The sequence below is a fragment of the Salvia hispanica genome, chromosome 1 (genome assembly GCF_029641045.1).
Source record: "Salvia hispanica isolate PSC_SH4W2 chromosome 1, Shi_PSC_v1, whole genome shotgun sequence".
NCBI lineage: Eukaryota > Viridiplantae > Streptophyta > Magnoliopsida > Lamiales > Lamiaceae > Salvia > Salvia hispanica.
Window position 1 is genome coordinate 27,349,824 of NC_142692.1, and position 21,338 is coordinate 27,371,161.

General features: G+C 33.3%; 1 protein-coding gene and 1 long non-coding RNA gene across 4 annotated transcripts; one reads left to right on the forward strand and one right to left on the reverse strand.

Moving 5' to 3' along the window:
• Positions 1-1,004: 1,004 nt before the first annotated feature.
• On the reverse strand, positions 1,005-3,321 carry LOC148933530 (uncharacterized). Of its 2 annotated transcripts, XR_016134437.1 has the most exons (4): positions 3,069-3,321; positions 2,935-3,000; positions 1,735-1,795; positions 1,005-1,281 (listed from the first exon to the last, which is right to left on the reverse strand). It is a non-coding gene; the product is annotated as an uncharacterized LOC148933530 (long non-coding RNA). The 2 variants fall into 2 exon arrangements; XR_016134436.1 differs by having other exon boundaries at positions 2,935-3,318.
• A 4,685-nt stretch (positions 3,322-8,006) lies between these two features.
• LOC125222910 (serine/threonine protein phosphatase 2A regulatory subunit B''beta-like) lies at positions 8,007-18,697 on the forward strand. 2 transcript variants are annotated; one of them, XM_048125795.2, is made up of 13 exons: positions 8,007-8,486; positions 9,596-9,835; positions 9,959-10,064; positions 10,344-10,443; positions 11,993-12,098; positions 12,194-12,284; positions 13,137-13,278; positions 14,016-14,163; positions 14,301-14,410; positions 15,084-15,240; positions 15,773-15,898; positions 16,023-16,173; positions 18,232-18,697. In XM_048125795.2, exons 1-12 carry the CDS (start codon positions 8,337-8,339, stop codon positions 16,161-16,163), a joined length of 1,617 nt encoding a protein of 538 aa, XP_047981752.1. In that variant the 5' UTR covers positions 8,007-8,336; the 3' UTR covers positions 16,164-16,173; positions 18,232-18,697. The 2 variants fall into 2 exon arrangements, with proteins under 2 accessions (XP_047981752.1, XP_047981754.1); XM_048125797.2 differs by having other exon boundaries at positions 13,182-13,278.
• Positions 18,698-21,338: the final 2,641 nt, after the last annotated feature.

Below are 21,338 nucleotides of genomic sequence, written 5' to 3' on the forward strand. Positions count from 1 at the left end.
GTAGGATTACATCATTTAACATCTCCTCTTGTCTCGAATATTTTCTCGTTCAGAACTTCTCTTCAATTTGCACACCTTTTCCTCTTGAACTCATTATCGTACGTAATATCTCTTCGCATTCTCATTATTCTTATCGTTCCGAAAAACAATAGTGAATTTGTAATTATCCAATTAAGTTCGAATTCACACCACATATTTCCATTTGTCTTATCACTCGGAAAAGTGATATTGCAGTTGTAACAACTAAGTTCGATATCGTTCAATCTAACAGACATCTTGGGCATCCTATGTTTGCATACAAAGTTCATAGCGTCATACTTCCATTCTAACAACAAATTCGCAATATACCTCATACTTCACTTCCATACTCTATTAATTAAAACGGTATTCATATACCACATAGCTAATCATGCATAAACGCATATCTTTATACATCTCAAAACAACATCATACTTCTCATTCACTTCAAGATCTCAATTTCCCAAAAGAAACGAACTAGCATGCTTTCATTTAAAGTTCAAAGATTTCTGAAATTTTCAACAATTTTCCTCAACTAAATTTCCACCAACTCAACTAGTCATTACCACTGAAAACATTTACCTCAAAATTCTTTCCATTTTTTTTTTTTACAAATAAATCAAACACATTGCAAAAACTTCCAAAAGCTCGTTCTTTTCTCAACATAACAAAATAGTTCTTCTCTTTCTATACAAAACATCCTTCACTTCTTTTTCCAAGAATTTGTTTTTTTACCTCTTTTCCGGTTGAGCGCGACGGTCGGATGTTGAGCCATTGACACTTTAAAATTTTTATTTATTAATTTATTTTGATCTAAGGATACAAATCTAAATCAACACGGAAAGAAGACTCTTGGGTCCAGAGCGGAAAGAAAAATTGCTCTGATACCACTTTGTCACGCCCATATTTTCTAAGGATAGAAAACACGGTTGATCGCGACTAGGGGGTGATTAAAGAAGCGGGGAAGAAAGGGGGAAACACACATCTTTGACCAAAATATTTAAATAATTGAAATAACTTGGAAAACAACATAGTATCATTTCAACGAAGTACCAATTCTAAGAAAAAAAGACTAGAAAGTAGACAATTTTGAAAAGAGTTAGGTTCTCCATACTAACAATTTTAAAGAAAAAACACCTAGCGGAAGCGTTCAAGACACGGAAAATGCCGAGTATGAAGACACGACATATCCAACAATATTAAGCCAAACATAAATAATCCATGAATTCTGCTCAACATCCTCCACGCCCGTCGTCGCTCAATCTGCACATTAAGAAAAATAAATATGCAGGGCTGAGTACTTGATGCACTCAGTGGACACATGCCAAATCAGTTTGTCAAGCCATAACGAGTGATCTTGGGGGTTTTAATTGAAAAGAACCCATGTCACTAAAATCATCTTTACATAAATTTCGGTTGCAACCATTTTCCATCCACATCACCATCACCATATCTGAACTATATGACAAGGAACGTGGCCACGAACCAAGTCACTAGACCGGCCAACTCCAATGAGATAGCGCACGGTCTACTGGGTGTACACCAGTCCGAGCAGGGTTTGCGGCCCTACTGGGACCCGAATTCGTTAACATACATGGCATAGCCACTTCAGATAGGTTTATTCAAACACAAAACATGGCAAGACAAACAATTTTCACCTCCTTTCACATAAAAATAGTATTTAGGACATAGTCCTTATTTAAAACGAAAGCCCACCTCACAAGCTTACTCCTCAATCACTTCCTTTTCCAACCGCAACCAACATGCACAAGTTCACCTTTTTCGAAATAACATGATATGTAAAAATTAGACTTTGCAAAATAAATCAATTTAACAATGCATGCATCCTAAGTGTGTGCCCATTATCCATCGTTCTTTTATAGAGAAAACATATATATTAACCTTGTACTTTTCGGCTTTATCATCGCTCAAAAATTTGCCCAGCAATATTTCCTATCTACGGCTCAAGCTTACAATTAAATAATATAGTCCAAAAAAGAAAAAAATTAGTTTAGTCTAACAATAAAAGCAGCAGCTACATAAAGTAAAATTATACTCCCACATCACTACGTCTACATGTGTATACTCCTATCCAACACACGCCTATGTGTAAAAGAAAAGAAAAAAATAAAAATACAAGTACTTTACTATACTCCCTGCCACCAACACGTATATACTCCTTTCACAACACATGTTTACATAATCAACTCCACACATTTGCAAATATAAAGAGAGAACATATTAACACAGTACACTTCGTCTTCCCCAAATTTCATTCCCACAGAGACACCATTTCTCTACCTCTCTAATTCTAACACCTTTTTCTCAACACAACAACTCTCTCACTCTGTCCCATTCTTCCACCAAAACAAAATTCTCTCTTTCTCGGAAACTCACATCTTTCTTCTACAAAAACAGATTCATCACTGCATCTTTTCTCTTCCTCACACAAAAACAGAAACAACACAAAATTCTCATCTCCCACGTTCCAACATCGGCGCCGCTTCACTGCCACCCCCCACGCTCGGCTTCTATCTCCGAGCAGCCGCAGTCACTGGCACTGCCTCTCCGCCGTTGTCCGCCGCTGCTCCAGGCGGTCAGCTCCTTTGTCGACAGCGTCTCGTCTCACAATCGGTAAGTCACTTTCCTCTTTTCCCAAAATTAAATCTTTTATAAAATTTCTAATCGTTTGACTTCAGTTATTAATGGGCCGACGAAATTTGCAGAACTAAGATTAGAAGAGAAAACAAGAGAACAAGCTCTACTGATATTAAAGTTTGCAACTTTATCAAGAACAACCATTCAATAATTTCCAGAATTCAACAAGAGCCTAAGTTCGATTTCGTGAACTACTATGATTATGTGAAAGCATGTCATAGAATTGAATGCAGAGACTTTCAGGAATTGTGGATATACCTTTTGGAAAGAAGCAAAATTTGCACAACAGAAAGTAATCACAGCTCTCTCGGTTTCTCCTTCACACTGTGATGTTAAATTATGGAGTCAATAAGTATGCACATTTTCGTATTCAATGGAATGAGGAGAATTACCTTTGTGGAAGAGAAGAAAACTGCACTGGAATTGTGGAATGGAACGGCAGATGCTAACAGATGCAGTTGTGGGGAAGATATATAATGTAGAGATTGATTTGTTTGTTAGAGAGATTTTAGGGAGTGGAGATTGAGGAAGGAAATGAAATCGTGTAGAAAGAAATTAGGAGAAGGAATCAGTGTTGACTAAGGATTTGACTGCAGATTTTAAATTAGGAATCGGGAATAAACAGCTAAAATAAAAGTAGTCCAATTGAATAAGTATAATTGGCTAGAGGAAGAACAAATAAGATGTCAGGCCCAAATATTTAATTTAGAACCTTGATTAAACTGTGGTATTTTATTTTAGTATCTTGGTGTTATTCCAAGTACTCGTAAACGGACGTCCAAAATTTTCCATCGACGAATCTCACGTTAATCCCGTCGACTATTTTCACCACACGATTAAGCAACAACGATTCAAGCATTCACTATTTCCAATCGCAACCAAACAAAACAAAGATGGTATTTTATTTAAGATCTATCACTCGCTCGTTCTCAAAACAAAACTCAACGCCAAAAAGGTACTAATAAAAGCGGGTGTTACAGAGGGGCAAGACTACTTTTCCCCTTCACATCTATTTAGTTCATCACTCACTTATCTCTATCTTTCTCAAATTCCCGTCGTTCCATACCATAGCTCTCCGGCTCTCATTCTCCCACCTTAATAAATCACATCGCCCTCTCTGCCTCTTGTTCCTCCTCAAATCATGTATACATATGTACCCACATGATTGTAATCAATGTCGAACAAATTTCTAGCTCTATACCATTGAACCCTTTATTGTTTAGTTCATTCTATACGAAGTTCATTTTAAGACCATTTACTTTATTTTTTTAAAATGAAGTGAAACGATCTAATAATAAACTATTTATTGGTTCGATAGTTCGTCACTATAAATTAATGTTTACATATAGATATACTTTATCACTATAATCAAGTAAACCTACCAAACTCGACAAGACTGGAAAACACATTTTTGTGTGTCTAAAAATACTCTTCATGCCTTCGAGGGTATTATAGGCCAAAGATTAGCCCTAGGTATTAAAAAGAGTAAAAGCTAAAAAGTGGTCCTAAACACATGACGATTTTACGATTTTGGTCAAGAACATTATCTTTGAATTTTTTGGTCCCGAATAAATAAAAATGGACCGGATTTGGTCCATTTTTGACGGAACCGTTTATTTTTAATGGTCGACGTTCCCTTGGTATCCATCTCCGCCCTCAAAAGCTGCATCGGAGCCCTAACCTCCATCCCTTCTGGCCTCCAGCTCCTCCTTAACAATTCCCGTATCCTCGATGATCACCCGACCCTAATCATCGGCCAATCCGATCGGAAATCCCAATTTTCTGAAACCCTATTTTGCGATTCTAGTATTGTATTAGAGCAAGATCGAGGCTTTACTCGATGTCGTTCGGATGGATTTGGGAAGTTTCCTATTGTGGTGAATTTGTTGCTTAGGGGTGGGAAAGGGGGTTCGGGTCATTGTTGAGAGGGACGGCGACGAAGGCGGGGCAGAAGAAAACTAACAATTTTGATGCTTGTAGGGATATGAGTGGGCGGAGGCCGAGGCATGTGAATGCCGAGAAGAAGCTGGAGGAGTGGAGGGCAGAGCCGGAGGAGAGGTAGTTGGCTGTTAAAAATAAATGGTTTCGTAAAAAATGGACTAAATACTGTCCATTTTTATTTGTTCGGTACCAAACAATTCAAAAATAATGTTCATGATCAAAATCGTAAAATTTTCTTATGTTTAGGACTACTTTTAGCCTTTACTCCATTAAAAATGTATTATTTTTAGATACAAGAAATTCTACTATAAAAATCATTAAAAAACTATTCATATCTATACTAATATAAAAGGAGAGATTTGGACGTTTTGAATAGTCATTTTAAGCCAAGGATGTAAATGCAATTTAAAAAAATATTAAACTACCTTCCTCTTTGAATCCATTTAACTTCGATAACTGTCATGTTTGAATATTAAATTACTTATAATTAGCATTTAAATTACCTTCTCTATTCAATCAATTTAATTTCGGTGAGAGAAGTGTATTTTGTAACTGTCAGAATTGTATTAATAATATTCAATACATTGTTATATTAATTACCATATATGTTATGAAACGTAAAAAATAAATTGTGTGACATTAATTAAATAAATACTAATGGGATTACTAAAAGTTACGAAGAATAGCAAAAAGGTTTCAAATCTACTATAAATTCCAATGTGAATGTGCTCGCTACCATAATATTCATTGCTTGATTACCTTCTACCGAATTTTGACTGATTAGAGCTCCGCCGCATCAGGAACCTTTGCAGGGCATTCTTAGTTTTCCATCTCACCGGGACCCACATGGCTGAGGACTAATGAGAAAGGCGTCGGCGCCACCACGGGAGCCTTTGCCGCCTCCGCAACATGCACAGCGAGGATATGGCGGTAGAGAATGAAGATAATGGGCAGTAGGAAGAGAGAAAGTGGAAGGAAGATGAGGGACGAAGAGAGATTTGGGGAAGAAGTAGCCGCTCATCTATCATTTCTTCTAACCCTATAATAAAATTGTATTCCATCTATATTAATATATGGGTTGTAATTCATTACTATTATATAGGATTAATTAAATAGTGATTTTATATTATATTTTATTATTTAATAATTTATATTTTGTATGTAAAATCGTTTATTGCCTTTAGTTAAGATTAATGAGATTTGTTGAAATCCTATGATTACGTTGTATCTCTATTTAATCTTTCATTTCCAAAATTGAGAAGATTGTGTATATGTATAGAGTTTATATTATTCCATGGTTCTATGAATATAATGGATTTAACTCCTATTGTTTGCTATGTGAATTGTTTTATTAGAAATTGTATTTGAATGTCAATTTTTTGCTTTATTTTAAAAATATAAAAAGTATTTATCATTTATCTAAGGAAACAATATAGAATAAGAATGGAAGGCAAGAGGGAGGGGAAGAAAAAGAAACAGATACAAAAGAATGACAGAAGCACTTTCATAGGATTTGACAGTGAATATTCTGCTGGCAAGATAAATAGAAGGAGGCAACGTTATAATATAGAGAGAAGAGGGAGGACAACATAAACAGAAGAGGGAGGGCTGCAGGCTTAGTAATGTTTATTTTATTTCATTGAGTATCATAATTTAAGGATTTAATTAGGATAAGATAATTTAAAATAACTAATGAATTTAGGATAAAAACATTTGTATGCAAAATTGTAGTACTAATATTGAAAACGATAGGGATGTTTTCCATATGAAATATAATTATTTGGTATAATATCTATATATCATATTACTTTTATATTTAGAATTATATTTACCTGTATTATAAATCTAAATTAGTTACTACAATCTATCACTATACTTATGCATCTATCCATAGAATTATGGAATTAAATTAGTGTTAGGTTTTAAATTTTGAAACAAAGTTCTATTCGTTTAAAGTTTAATTACATATTATAAAATTATATTCGTGGATTCGGTTAGGATTTGAAAATTAATTCTACGATAATTACTTGAACTAATTTATTTTTTAATATAATATAGACGTTAATTGACTATGTATTATTTTAATTTCTTTATTTTGATATTCTTATTATTGTACTTTTGAGGTTGTTTACAATACTTTTTTTTCATAATTTACGAATTAGTATTATTTTATTTACTAATATTAAATTTTATTAATATTTATTTTAAAGTTAAGGGTTTAGGATTTAGGTTTCAAGGTTTGGGTTTTTATTGTATAGGGTCACTATATAGCAATGAAATGAAGCTCGACTAGGAAGTGTCTCACCAATGCAATCTTAAATTATAGCTTTTGACAAACAATATCTTAAATCTCATTAGGAGAAGTGGTAATTAAACATTCTTTAGGTTTTTTTATTTTGTGTGATGTAAATTTGCTTTATTTTTTAGTCACGCGGATAGAGTCATTTTTCCATTTTATAAAAATAATGTACATTATTATTTTCCACGTATTTATATTTTAGCCGAATTCTAACTTCCTTTTTGTTTTTACTAAGCGGGCCATATTAAAACTTAAACTAAAAACAAACGTTTTTCTGAAGAAAACAAATAGAGTAATATAGAGAGAGTTTAAATGATTCATTTTTCATTTTTAAATGCAAAACGGTTAATTCATATTTTCACAGAACTAAATGTATCAGTTTCAAATTCGTTATTGTGTATAAGTTTCAAATTGGTTATTGTTTGTGCTGTCTCTATGTTGAATTAAATGCTTAGTTTTGCTTGTGTTGTATGCATTCATCTTGGCGATAATTAAAATTGTGATTTATTAATGAATTTGAATTTTTAACAATGGTAGTTTCATATATATTTATAAATGTAATTTACAAGAAATAATAAATGTACACATCCATTTAGAATTCTTTTACTACAATTGATTGCATATTCATTAGAAAAATTAAGTTTCCATTATTATGGTGCAATTGTACACAAACCGGCGGCAACAATACAAAATCAATTGATTCAAATTCTTTTTATTACTAATAGATTATAACGTGAAAGGTCAAATAATTTGTAATTCATTTATTATTAATTTAATTTATAACAAATAATTTTAAAATTATTTACATTATAAAATTAATATTTTAGTTAATTAATTACATTCTAAAATTAATATTGTAAAATTATTTTAGTCTATGCATAGCAAGGTGTAATAACGTAATTCAATCTTAAAATTAAGATACTCCTATTTCATAATTGTGTAATGAATTTGATGAAGTTGGTGAAGTAGGCAATTGATGGAGTTGTGCAAACCGCAAGTGGTGATTTGATATCCTTAACCTTAACCTAATAATGAGATTAAAAACAATAATAAGACTAATGAGTGGCACGTGGGGATTCGCAATCACCCAGATTTGGGCTTACGCTTCAATTCAAGTTATTGGTTTGGTTACATCTTGCGTTAATTCAATTGTTAGATGCTATAATTGTCATCACTACTCCCCCTCCTCCTCTCTCTCTTCTGCTCCAAGAGTTTGCAATATCAGCACCTATTCCGTCCCTCCGATCTCAGTTTCGTCCGGATTCTAGGGTTTGTTCGATGCTTACATCTGGAAATGTTTTCACCATTCGCAGATTCTGAATCTACCAAGATCCGTCCGGGAAAGAAAGCTCGTTTAAGAGCTCTGATTGATGGTGCAGAACATCTGAGGGCATATCATAATTTGAGGAAATATTGAGATATGGAATTGGATTTCCATGGCGACGTTGCGAGCCTCGATGCCGAGCTACTGCAGCTCGGGGAGGTGTCTCCTTTCGCTATCAAGGCCAATCCTTGTGTTGCGGTGAAGCTTTTCGATCAGTGGCTATCTCTCCCGGAAACCAATTCTCTGGTAATCCTTTTTATTAAGTATTTTATTTTTCGCTACTTCTTGTTTAACAGTTGGATGGTGACTGTCGTCGATATGGGTTAGTATGTTATATGCTCAATTTATTGGATATATTAAGATTGGTTGGTGCATGTAAGGATTGACGTTTATAAAAGAGATGGTCGTTCATCTCCCACGTTAGTCTATTTAAGGGAGATACAGACAAAAAGATTGAAGTAGAGAGCGTGCATGCGTTGTCTGTCTGCATTTGTGAGGCTTTCTCTCATTGTAGAACGAGGTAAATCTGTTTGCAATATGTATTGAGCAATATAAATACATGGTGTGCAGCAAGAAAAGGGAAAGGGGAATCTTGATAACACGTCCAAAATGAATGAGGGTTGCGTTTCAATGATTGCGTTTATCGGGGATCAGGGGGTGTTCAGTGAAAAATCTTAGCTTAGATGGACCACAACGAGACAAGTGATGATTAGCTTAGAGCTCTAAAATTGTAAAATGAGGTCCAACTAAACTAACTACTCTGGCCGAGTTACAGGTTTGTCTCACTTAAATCACTTGAATTAGCAGTAGTAGCTTGCTAATGATAACCGTTGTCTGTTGCTGTTGTTTCTAGATGGGTTTGTGCTTATATGAATAATCGTATGGAAAAGTTGCAAGTTACACTACATATATTCACGAAGTGTTAGATGATAGTTGGAAATTATTTTGATGCTTAAATAATTCATAATGAATTGCAAAACATGGATGTGATTCATATGACTGATCAACAACTGCGAGAAAATATATGTGATGTATTTCTTTTTTTCTTCATAACATAAGCCAATAATGTACCTGACTGCTTCAAGATACCTTGTGCAGTTTTAAAACCTATGTTTCTTAGATTGTTTTGCAATTCAATTTTCCTATTGCTTTAGCAAGTATAAACTGAAACTGTACTCCCGATCATTTAGCTGCATGAATATTTTGATCCTTTAGAATATGTGAAATTCCAGAAGAAGTAAGTTAGCTGATAGCTGCTTGCAGGCTTTCCTCTATCTATGTATTTGGGTTATTAGTCATTTCATAGTTGAAGTGATACTCAAATGTATGTATAAAGGTCATCCTCTGATATACAGGTAAAATCCTTGCTTAATAATGCTAAAGGAGTAGGTCCTGTGAATGTAGCTGGAACATCCTCTGGTACAAATGCTGTGGCAAGCAATACATTGCCTTCAATGTTTCCTGCTGGCAGTACGCCACCACTGTCACCAAGAAGTTCATCAGTTTCGCCCCGGCATACGAAGCAGAGAGGCCCATCTGCGTTTAGGTCACCCCTGAAGTTAGTGAATGAGCCAGTGAAGGAGCATATACCACAGGTCATTTAGTTGAATTTTTTATGTTAGTGATATTATTCAATTTATCTCCATCTGTTTGTCGCTGGTTCTGCTTTGTTTTGGTAATAGTTATTGATACCATGATACTACTTTTAATAAGTGCAGTTCTATTTCCTTAATGGTCGTCCTCCACCAAATGAATTGAAAGAACGGTGTTTGTTTAGAATCAATCAGTTTTTCTATGGTCACGTGGATGGGCTCCAAATGCATGGTGAGATTTTACACATTTGTTGCACATATTCTCTTCTAGTTTTATTGTTACGTTGTATGTGGAACTTGCAATTCAGATGTGAACAAATAATCTATCGGTGGTTGTTGTATATATGTGTGTGTGTGTGTGTGTGTGTATGTGTACGTGTGTATGCCTCCAATTCCTTATTCTATTGCCTTTGTACCCATCTCAAATAACTCTGGAACTTACAACCTTAGATATAAACACTTCCCCTATCAACTGGGTTTGTTCATAAGCTTACATTTTCTTGCGGATCAGAATTCAAACCAGTGACAAAGGAAATTTGCAAGCTCCCTGCATTCTTCTCTGCTGCACTTTTTAGAAAGATCGATACTGATTGCAGTGGAATCGTGACCAGGTAGTCGCTATGTACCTTCCTCTTCTTTTTCATGATTTAAATATTCCTTCTTGTTTTGGATATTTGTCTGCTCTTTGATGCATTTGTCAGAATGAGAGTAAGCTAGTGTAATCCATAGAAATAGTAATAATTAAATTACATCTGATGTTTGCATAACTGTCCAATTCACAGCTTCTCTAAATTTTTAATTATGTAATGAAATCTAGCAAAGGTGATTATTTTTCAAATTTCACTTTGAAGTAGAGACTCCAATCAGCATAATATACACATCTTGTAGGCTGATCTATGTTAATACAGTAGTATTCAGGATTGATCTGGATTTGAACATTTGTAGCTAACAGTCTAAGACTAACTACACTTTTGACTTCTTTTTTTGGATCACCTTGCAACTTAAGGGCCATTATTATCTCTGATACATCTATCTTCCATCTGCCTATGCACTAATTATTATTGGGATTAAAAGGAACTTAATAAAGGAACATCTTTGTCATATGCAACTATCACAAGCTTTCCTGTTGCATCAAATGATATACTTGCTTAAATATGAATTATCAACTAAAATGAACAGAGAGAAACTCTATTAATTTAATGTAGTTGTAGAAAATCAATTTCCGTCAGACATCAGTTATTATCTTCGCATCCTTTTCTATCTGGGCAGCACAATCAACATTCGGTGTCTTTTAATTGACCAAGCTCAACCTTGACTTTTGCAGCCTTATTGGCATATTCCACTTAATATATTTTCAATCTGCAAATATTTCTTTCTTCACCCTCTGTTTATGCCTCTCTCTTGAAAGGTTTGTAAGACCATCCGGTCGCCTTGTGACTGTATGCTTGTTAGCATGAAGAACCACTCACAGTATCTGCCTGTCATCCATTTAAGATTCACCCAAACTACTGTAACATAAGAAGGAACTTCGATAAGCATATACCTTCCTTAAGAAAAATATGGCTACTTGAGATATCAGTCATTTCATGGTACTGTCTTTTATTTCTTTTCGAATTCATTTTTCCAACATCAAGTTCTGCTTCATCATGAGGAGCCAGCATGTCAAAGGGATTGATATTCTCCGTCATTGCCACCTCTAGTAGGCTAAAGACTCAGATTAGCCTCAACTTTGTGAGTTGTTACCCATCATCCAAACAGTTTTCATGTGCATCCACTGGGTCAATACTGCTCTGGTGGCAAGTTTTGTTTGTACGTGATACTCAGTCACTTGAGAAATGTGAGAGCTAACTTTAATCAGATTCAAGAAGAAGATGCAATTAGTTGACTTGAGTTTTCCGATCTTAAGGTTATACAGAAGTGATAATTACTGACAACATATAATATCATATGGCAGAATTATGCAAGAGAACATAAAATACTGTGTTATCTGATTACGAAATTCTGCAATGTTCTATTCTGAAGCACATTTTCATCAAGCATTCCTCAACTGAGCACGTGTGGTGGTTGATCTGTACAAGAGTTTCTGATTTTTTTTCTTTGTTGTCGTGCCTTGTTTAGTGTTACGTATCTACTGTTACTGAATTAATGAGATGCCAACAGGGATGCATTCGTTGATTATTGGATTAATGGAAACATGTTGACTAAAGATGTAGCAACCCAAATTTACATGATCTTGAAGCAGCCAGATGTCAGATACTTGGCCCAGGTTACGTGACTGCCTTAAAGGCTATCGTTTGTACTATTTGGTGAAAATTTTAGCTTGCTAATTGTTGTTGTTGCCTTGTTGTGTTCTTGATGCAGGATGACTTCAAACCTGTGCTTCGGGAACTTCTAACTACTCATCCCGGGTTGGAGTTCTTACAGAGTACACCTGAATTTCAAGAAAGATATGGTATGTTTTGAACTTAAAACTTATCTTATTCTTTAACCTAGTTTATTTGGCCGACTAAATATTATGTGGTTTACTTTAACTGCTACATTTGGATATACTCTTGGTAGAATAAGCATGAGTGGTTGTGCTATAAATGCTGCAGAAGAGGTAATTAGAAAATGACAAGATATTGATGTCTAGTTATGTGGTCATATAACTTACAAATAAATTATTGGGCTTATAAAGCCCTTAATTCCCATTACTATGGTCCGATAGGACTTCAAATATATCCAAATCTCCTGAAATTTGTTCACTTCAAGAAAAAAATTGTGTAATTGTCTTTTTCACTTTGGTTAGTTTTGCAGCCGTGGCGTGAATTTTGAATTCATAGCTCGAAAAACATTAAATTACTTCCTTATTGCAATTTAAACCTTTTTATTTGGTAATATAGATCCAGTGTGCATGACAAAACATGGTTGTTTTTGGATATGTTCATCACATCAATTGGCAATGTTTTGGCTTAGTTTGCCAACTAGTTTTGTCCTTTTCCATATTAATGCTAAAGTACTACTGGTTTGGTATACTTTGGTTATTGATTTGTATCTTTAAAATGTTACATAATTGCCGAAAGGACTGATAGATAGAGTAAGACACAGATCAATCTTAATGATTGTTTGGTAGTTTGTACAGAATTCTTATGCTTAAGTGCTTCTTTTATACCAATATTTTGCTAATCAAAGAACGAGCATCAATTCATTTGTCGGGCCTAACTTTATACGATCTGCTGATTTTAAACTTAACTTCTGTTTCGATTTTATTGACATAAGGTGCCCCTTTTGTTATTTGATTAACTTATTCTGTTGCTATTTCCAGCTGAAACTGTAATATACAGAATATTTTACTACGTGAATAGAGCAGGTAATGGTCGTCTATCGCTCAGGGAGCTCAAACGTTCAAACTTGATAGCTGCAATGCAACATGCAGACGAAGAAGAGGATATTAACAAAGTTCTTAGGTAGTTGAACTACCTTACTTCATTTTACATTAGATTTATCTTTTCTTTTATTTTCTGAGCGGTTATAAATATAATATAATGCAAGAATGTGACCAAATGCTTATGCTATTGGCTATACACAAACATAAACTGGCCTGACAAAATGAACGTGTAAATTTTGGCATATGAGACGAACAAAGTGATTGCATATTGGCTGATTCCAAAGAATAATTTCATTTAGTTGAGATTAGTATGTTAGAGATTCAGAGCAATGACATGATATCATTTTTTGCTGGAAAGAAATGATTCTAAGTGCAACATGCTTGTGTTACTTCTCATATGTTTTTTCTGGACTTGTTTCTTTATCTGCTGCCACTGTGCCACCTCCAATAGAGTGGGGTTGGGGGGGGGAGGGGTTACTCATACTATGAATTGAGAGATTAGCACCCAATTAATACTCTCTGTGTTCCACCGTTGTTGATGCATTTCTTTTTGGCACCGAGATTAAGAAAAAAATGTTTATTGTATTGAGTGTTGAGATAATAATGTAGGAAAGAGAAATTGTGTTAATTATTACCATATATAGAAATGACTCAACTATGGTGGAGCATCCCAAAATGGAAAAAATGACTCAACTATGGTGGGATGGAGGGAGAACTAGGCAAGAGATTAACACCTGATACTTGGTTGATTCAATCAATATCTTTGGCTACTATTCGTCATTCATTTCAATTTGCTACCTCATATTTTTACTGCAGGTACTTCTCTTACGAACATTTTTATGTGATATACTGCAAGTTTTGGGAACTGGATACCGATCACGACTTTCTGATCGACAAAGAGAACCTTATCAGATATGGTAACCATGCACTTACCTACAGGATTGTTGATAGAATATTTTCTCAGGTTTGTTTTGTATTCTTATCTTTGTTTTCACTAGTTATTATTGAAGTCGTATTCTTTTTTTTGTGAGGAGAGACTAATCTCTATACATTAAGATGCTTCACTCAGCTCTCTAATGTTACTTCCTTGAAATTTGCTAGGTTCCTAGAAAGTTCACCAGCAAGGTTGAAGGAAAGATGGGATATGAAGATTTCGTTTACTTCATATTGTCAGAGGAGGACAAATCATCTGAGCCCAGTCTCGAATACTGGTTTGTATCTTTATTTCTAGCCAAGCAAAAAATAGTAGTAATTCTTTAATACTGAACCTGCATGTTAGTTATCTTCCAAAATGACAAGTTATTGAAACAAGTTTTGTTTTATGAAGAAACTGAAGCTTATTTAATTGTTGAAATGTGTGTAGGGTCGTTGAATTCATAAATGAATTTTGTAATCTATTATGTTCTTTGAATCCCCTTTGTAAACCTAGTTTAGTAGGTTTTGAAACTATGCTAGGCTGCTCCTGTTATGCCCTACCGTGAAAACTCTGATAATGCTCAACTTCTTTTGTCAAGACCTGCTGCATAGAGGGTACTGAACCTACGAAATAATGGTATGGTATTTGAATTAGAAACATAGCTGCATGGACATATCTTTGAGTCCCTTTTACGGGATGATGACCAAGACTAGTGACTTGATGTGAATTGTGAGCTTGTATTCTACACTGGTGTATGGGAATTTAGGTTTGAATGTTTTTTAAATGTTTTGATTGGTTAAATTACTGCAATCAAGCTACGGGGACACAGTTCCCTACAGGGAGGCCTTTTCTTGAAGTTGTTTGTTTATTTGTTATATGTATTGATTCCTGTTTAAGCCAAACGGGAGTGGTTGAAGGTCTATCCGTGGGATCCTTATGAACTGTATGTTGCTCTCTGGATCCCTCAGGTTCAAATGCATAGATTTAGATGGCAATGGGATTATTACGAGGAACGAAATGCAATTCTTTTACGAGGAGCAGCTGCACAGAATGGAATGCATGGCCCAAGAGCCCGTGCTTTTTGAGGATATTTTGTGTCAGATAGTTGACATGGTTTTTCCAGAGGTAAACTCCCAACAAGATTGTAGATGTGTTTGAATCTTCCATTTTTCCATTTCTGTGGTCTGTATATTTATATTTATTTTGTGCTTTATCTGTATGAAAACTATGAAGGAGTCATTGCCTAGTGGAATCAATTGTGCTACTTTAAGACACGATAATGTGAATTGTCATGCTCTTAGGTTTCTCACTAGTTTCTAGAAGTGTAAAATGCATATTCCAAAACCTTTTCTTATATCTTTACTTGACCAACTTGTTTCCCCCATCTTTGCTAGTGTGTGATAAGGTCTTATCCTTATACGCAGTGATGGATTAGCTTTTTTTCTTATTTTTTTTTCAAGCATTTGACATGTTTTCGTGGGTATCTTGTTCACTTGTTAGCTTCCAGTGTCTTTTTGTAAAAATGTTTCTTTGTTAGCAAAAAAACTATTATGGTTGAACTTGTTTCTGGGGTTGGTTTCATGGTTGGTTCTTGGCTGTATATAAAGTATCGACCTACTTTGTCATCTCATAAAAATCAACCTGGTCTGTTTTGCAGGATGATAGTTATTTTACATTACGTGATTTGAAAGGAAGCAAACTCTCTGGGAGTGTTTTCAATATTCTCTTTAACCTTAATAAGTTCATGGCTTTTGAGACTCGTGATCCATTCCTAATTCGGCAGGTATAAGTCACACAACTTTATTGTCTTAACATGAAGGATTTAATTTTCAATATGTTCTGGACATCTGGTCATAAAGCTGAGGTGTAAGATTTCTCCCTTTTCTCACCATTAAATTACTGGGCAGGAGCGTGAAAATCCAACTTTAACGGAGTGGGACCGCTTTGCACACAGAGAATATATTAGGCTTTCAATGGAGGAAGATGTTGAAGAGGCCTCTAATGGAAGTCAAGATGTTTGGGACGAATCTCTTGAGGCTCCTTTCTGAGCACTGCTTGGTAAGATCTCTATTGATGTAAAAGGATATTTTTGGGTTCTGTGAAGCAGTTGTAATTGTTTCATACTCCCTCCGTCCACAAAAAATAGACAAAGTTGTGAATAACACGGGTTTTAATGTGCAATTGGTAAAGTAATAGAGAGATAGGAAAAAGTAAGAAAGAGAGAGCCAGAGAGGGAAAAGGTAGTGGAATGAGTGTTAGTGGATTGTGGGGTCCACATCATAAATGATGTTTAAGATTATTATTTGTTGAAAACTTTCCATATTTAGACTTAGTCTTATTTTGGTGGACAACCCGAAATGGTAAAACTAGTCTATATTTTATGGACGGAGGAAGTACAAAATTTTGTGCATTGTCACACTCTATATTTATAACCACCTAATTCTGACATGAGTTGTAGCAGTCTAATATCATATCTCCTCTACTGAATCCAGTAGTAGATACAAAGTGGTAGGCGAGTGTATCATAAACATTCGCTAGTGTCTCAGCATATGAAGCATATAACACATTTGACATGATAACAATTTAGAATCTGCTGGAAAATAATAGAGAGCAGAAAGAAAGAAAAAAGAGATAGAGAATAAACAAAGATAAATAAAATTAGAGATAAATAACTCCTCCTATGGATAAGAGACCATCATCCGAAAGGGCCAAGGCAAAAAATAGCTGAACTAAACTTTATATCTGAATACTGCAAAAGTAGGGAGCAAAGTCCTATTTATATGACTCGATAAATGACTCTTAACTTGAATAAAACACTAAAAGATGAATACTAGACTCCTAAACCAAATCAAACTCTGAGATATAAACTTATCTCTAACAAACTAATAACAACTAAATAACACATCCCTCTGTCCCACTATAAATGAGACGTATTCCTTTTTTGGGCCGTCCCACTATAAGTGACACAACCAAAAAGCAACTCTCTCTCTCTCTCTTACTTTATCCTCTCTACTTTTTTCTCACTCCCTACTTTATTCTCTCTTCATTTAACCACTAAACACCACTACCTAAAAACTTGTGCCCAAAATAAATGTGTCACATATAATGGGACAGACGGAGTAGCTAATAGTAAAATATAATGATGCATATCTATTCCAGTATTTCTGGATATGATGGAAATGAGGTAATGACTAGGAATCGCGTGTGATAAAACTGCTTCTGTTTAGCCTTAACTGCTATTCATTTTATGAACTACATCATCCTTCTACACTGAATATAATAAACATGTATATTCTTACATTTTGTACATTATCAGAAATAACTCAATATGTCAGTTATTTCATGTTAGTGGTAAAAATAGCTTCAAGACACTACATGTAACGTGACATCAAGTTCATAAGGATAGTTTGTACTCTGACTTTGTTGCATGACTTAAACTTACTACTACATTTTAAGAGTTGCAATATTGCTCCCTCATTATTGAACCTAATAAAATGCTAAATAGACCAAGGATTGTAGGACCATGCCACTAGCTATGTATCTTTGGTGATTAAAACAACTTCTAGGAGGTATAGGAATGTTTTGGATAACTGAAATATATTTTTTGTTTGTGATATATGAATTTCGAAGTTGGAGAAAATTGTGTTGCACCGATATTGTGTCTAGGACTGCAGAAGCAATTGCGCTTTTTGGATGTAGGTTGATGGTTGTCTGTTTGGGTTTTGAGATGGGAGAGTGGGGAAGAAATATTACAAATAGAGATGAAGACATTCTTTTGTTAGATCAGAATGAAAAGTTTGGGAAACGTAAAATAGCAAAAAAAAGAAATGTGTCATTGAATTTCTTGATTTGGGTTCCTTCATAATGCAGAATAATCCTTCTGTGAAGCATACATGAAAAGCGATAGAAAAAATGGCCAAAATTGTTGGTTAGAATGTATTGGGGGCCAAATCAGATGATCTTTCTAATGACTGACACTTGCCAGTGTGTGATACCTGATTTACTTTGCCACAGAATTAGAAGTTAAATGGAACATGTAAATTGTTATTTACCTGATCGCCCACATACCATTTTCATGACATGTTGATACTTTGTTAACCAATTTTATTCACTCAGGTGTCTACTAGTGAATTCTTTGTATCAAAATGGCTATGAAGCATAAAGCAAAAGTTTACCCATCTAATGGGCTTCAGCAATCATCTCAGTGCAATCAGCGATACGTTTAAGGTTGTCTGGAAAATTTTCAGCTTGTGCATGCAGCATGCTTTCCAAGCTGAAGAATCGTTAATTCCATCGAATGGGGGCTCTGCAAAGGCTTGGAGGGAGTGCACCAATTGTTGACTGGCGACTAACTTGCAACGGGGTATGTTAGTTCACAACATCTAGGAGTTCTCCTTTGCATAGCTGTAAGAAAATGTTTGTTAATTATTTATGTTTAGAGCAAACGTCTGCTGGTACATTTTTCAGGGTGGGGTTAGTCTGGTAAATCTACGGTGTCTATTTTTGCTTGTTTGTTTGTCCTATATCTTGATTTCTTTTGGAATTGTTAATCTTATTAGTCTGTGCATCTTATTGGTTTTCATCGTGTTTTATGAAAAACTGTTTTCTCGAGCACATATCTGTTGCTCTGGCTGGTTAACTAATTTGCGAAAACGGGGAAAACATAGTGTGATGCTCGATTTGCAAATTTGAGGTATAAAATTTGTTACTGGGTCATTAGGGGAATTTAAGATTATGTCCCATCTTTTTTTGAATATAAAAATATATTATAATAATTCCTTTGAGATTAATGGTACTGCTTTTATAGGTACATACTATATAAATTCAATAATCGGATCCACCCAAATATTTATGAAAGTAAAAAATATCTTAAAATGTGTAAAAGTCTCCGGTCAGGTGATATAATATTAAGGCCATGTTTGGTTGGCAGGATTCTGGCTGGGAAAGTAATCTGATTCCTTATATTTTAAATTCATGTGTTTGTTTGGATTTTTAATCAAACTGGGAAAGTAATTAGAATCCGAGAACAAGGAAAGTTAGTACAACTTTTCAGGATTCTGAATCCTAGCTTTTCTTAGGTATTCTTTTTCCTAGTTTTAGGATTCTTACATATTTAATGCAATATAGTATAGTTTTTTTTAATTATTATTATTAGTAATTATAATGTTTTAAAAATAATTTAAAATTATAAATCATACTCCTTAATTTCACTATAATAAATAATTATAATTAAAATTATCATAATTATAACTATATTTTATAATAATTCATGATAGTAGTTAATAATTTATTAAATAGTTAAAATATAATTATACAATATAACGCGTAATAAATAATTATTATATTTTATAAATTAATAATTAATCAACAAAGTTATAATGCAATTTTAATTTATAATTTTTTTTCAATTATAATATCCATAAATATTATAATTATAATATAATAATTATTATATTTATTATTATAATAAATGAGTATAATACTTCATGTGACTACAATTATAATTATAATTATATTTTATATATTATGATGAATAATTCATATTTAAACTATACATCGTAATAAAAACATAATAATATAATTATTATTATTTGTAATTAATAATTTATTAAAATTTTATATTATTATTCTTTTTTATAAATAAAAAAATAATGAGTGTATTTTTAGTTTGGTGTTTAAATCATATATAAATTTAAAATCTTGACATTTTCCAAACACAAGAAAGTAAAGTTATTAGGAATCATATTCCCAGGATTCATTTTCTAAGGAATCATTTTCCTTGCCAACTTTACTTTTCCGCCAACCAAACATGGCCTAAAGGTTAATTGTTTGAAGATATTTTGAAAGAGAGTGAATTTGATTTGATAAAACTGCTTAGTTCAAGGACTAAATTTGTAGTAGCATGTAAAAAATGACCAAATATATTTGGATATTCTAAATTTCAAATGAATGTTGATGCATATATGATAGTTTTGTCATAACGTCTTGTGAAAGAAATTTCATGGATAACAAATAATTTCACCTGATTGTTGATTAAATAAAGATCAAAAGTTTGAGAGTAATGTTGAAAATCTTAAAATTCATCATTTTTTCATTTGTGTCCATATATATATAAACACAAGGAGAGAGGATAGAGAGTGTAACATTAAGGAGTATATATATATTGAAGAAATAGAAGAGAGAAAGATTGAACGTATTGTATTTATATGAGCAGTTACTAACTCAATACTTAATTGCTAACTATAACTAAATAATAGACATTAGATATTCAAATTAAGAACATAAATCATCAAACCCGAAATGTCAATACAATAAAAAAAACGTCAGGTCAATTTACAATGAATTAGTTGTAACTAACTTTTGAAAAATATCTCATAACTTTAAAACACATATAACTTTCTCGATTTAAATTATTTTTCCACATAACATGTAACAAATTAAAGATAATTTCATAAGGATTCTAACGAGATCTCACTTGTATATGTTCCAACGTCAAAATTTGAAAAAAAATTCAAAATTTGTAAATTTTTTCGTACAACAGAAATGTCAACATAGTATATAAAATATGTCAATATAATACATGTAGAATGTCAATATAAGCAATGTGTTAACATTTTCAAAGTATTGTGTTGACATTCTCAAAACATTGTGTTGATATTTTTGAAATACTATATTTGACATTTTCATCTAAAACCCTAATTTGGTATTTTTTTTAATCTTTTTCAATTTAATTAATAAAAACGAAAATTATACGTGACAAATTATAGACCACAAGTTTTCTAAAATCCTATGATCTTAAATTAGTTTTAGTAAGCAATGAAATGATGAGTTAACAATTGAACACTCCCACTATGTGAGTATGCATATATATATATATATATATATATATATATATATATATATATATATATATATGAGCAAAAGAAGATAGATTGAACATAAATAATTTAAAATGATGACAAAGACAAGAAATATAAAGGCCAAGTCTAAAATACCCTATAAAGTTTAAAGCGAAAAGTGAAAAATGACAAAAAATGTTTAGAAATAGTGTAAAAGTATCTTTCTATCATATACTCTGATCCTTTTAATTTTAAAAGGTACAGTAGACTAAGAGAAAGTTTTGTAACTAGATAAATATCAATTTTGATGAATGAAAGAAAATAGAAAATCAAAACTAATAGAGTGAACTACAAAAATAGTCTCTGGGCTATGCGTTTATCTCG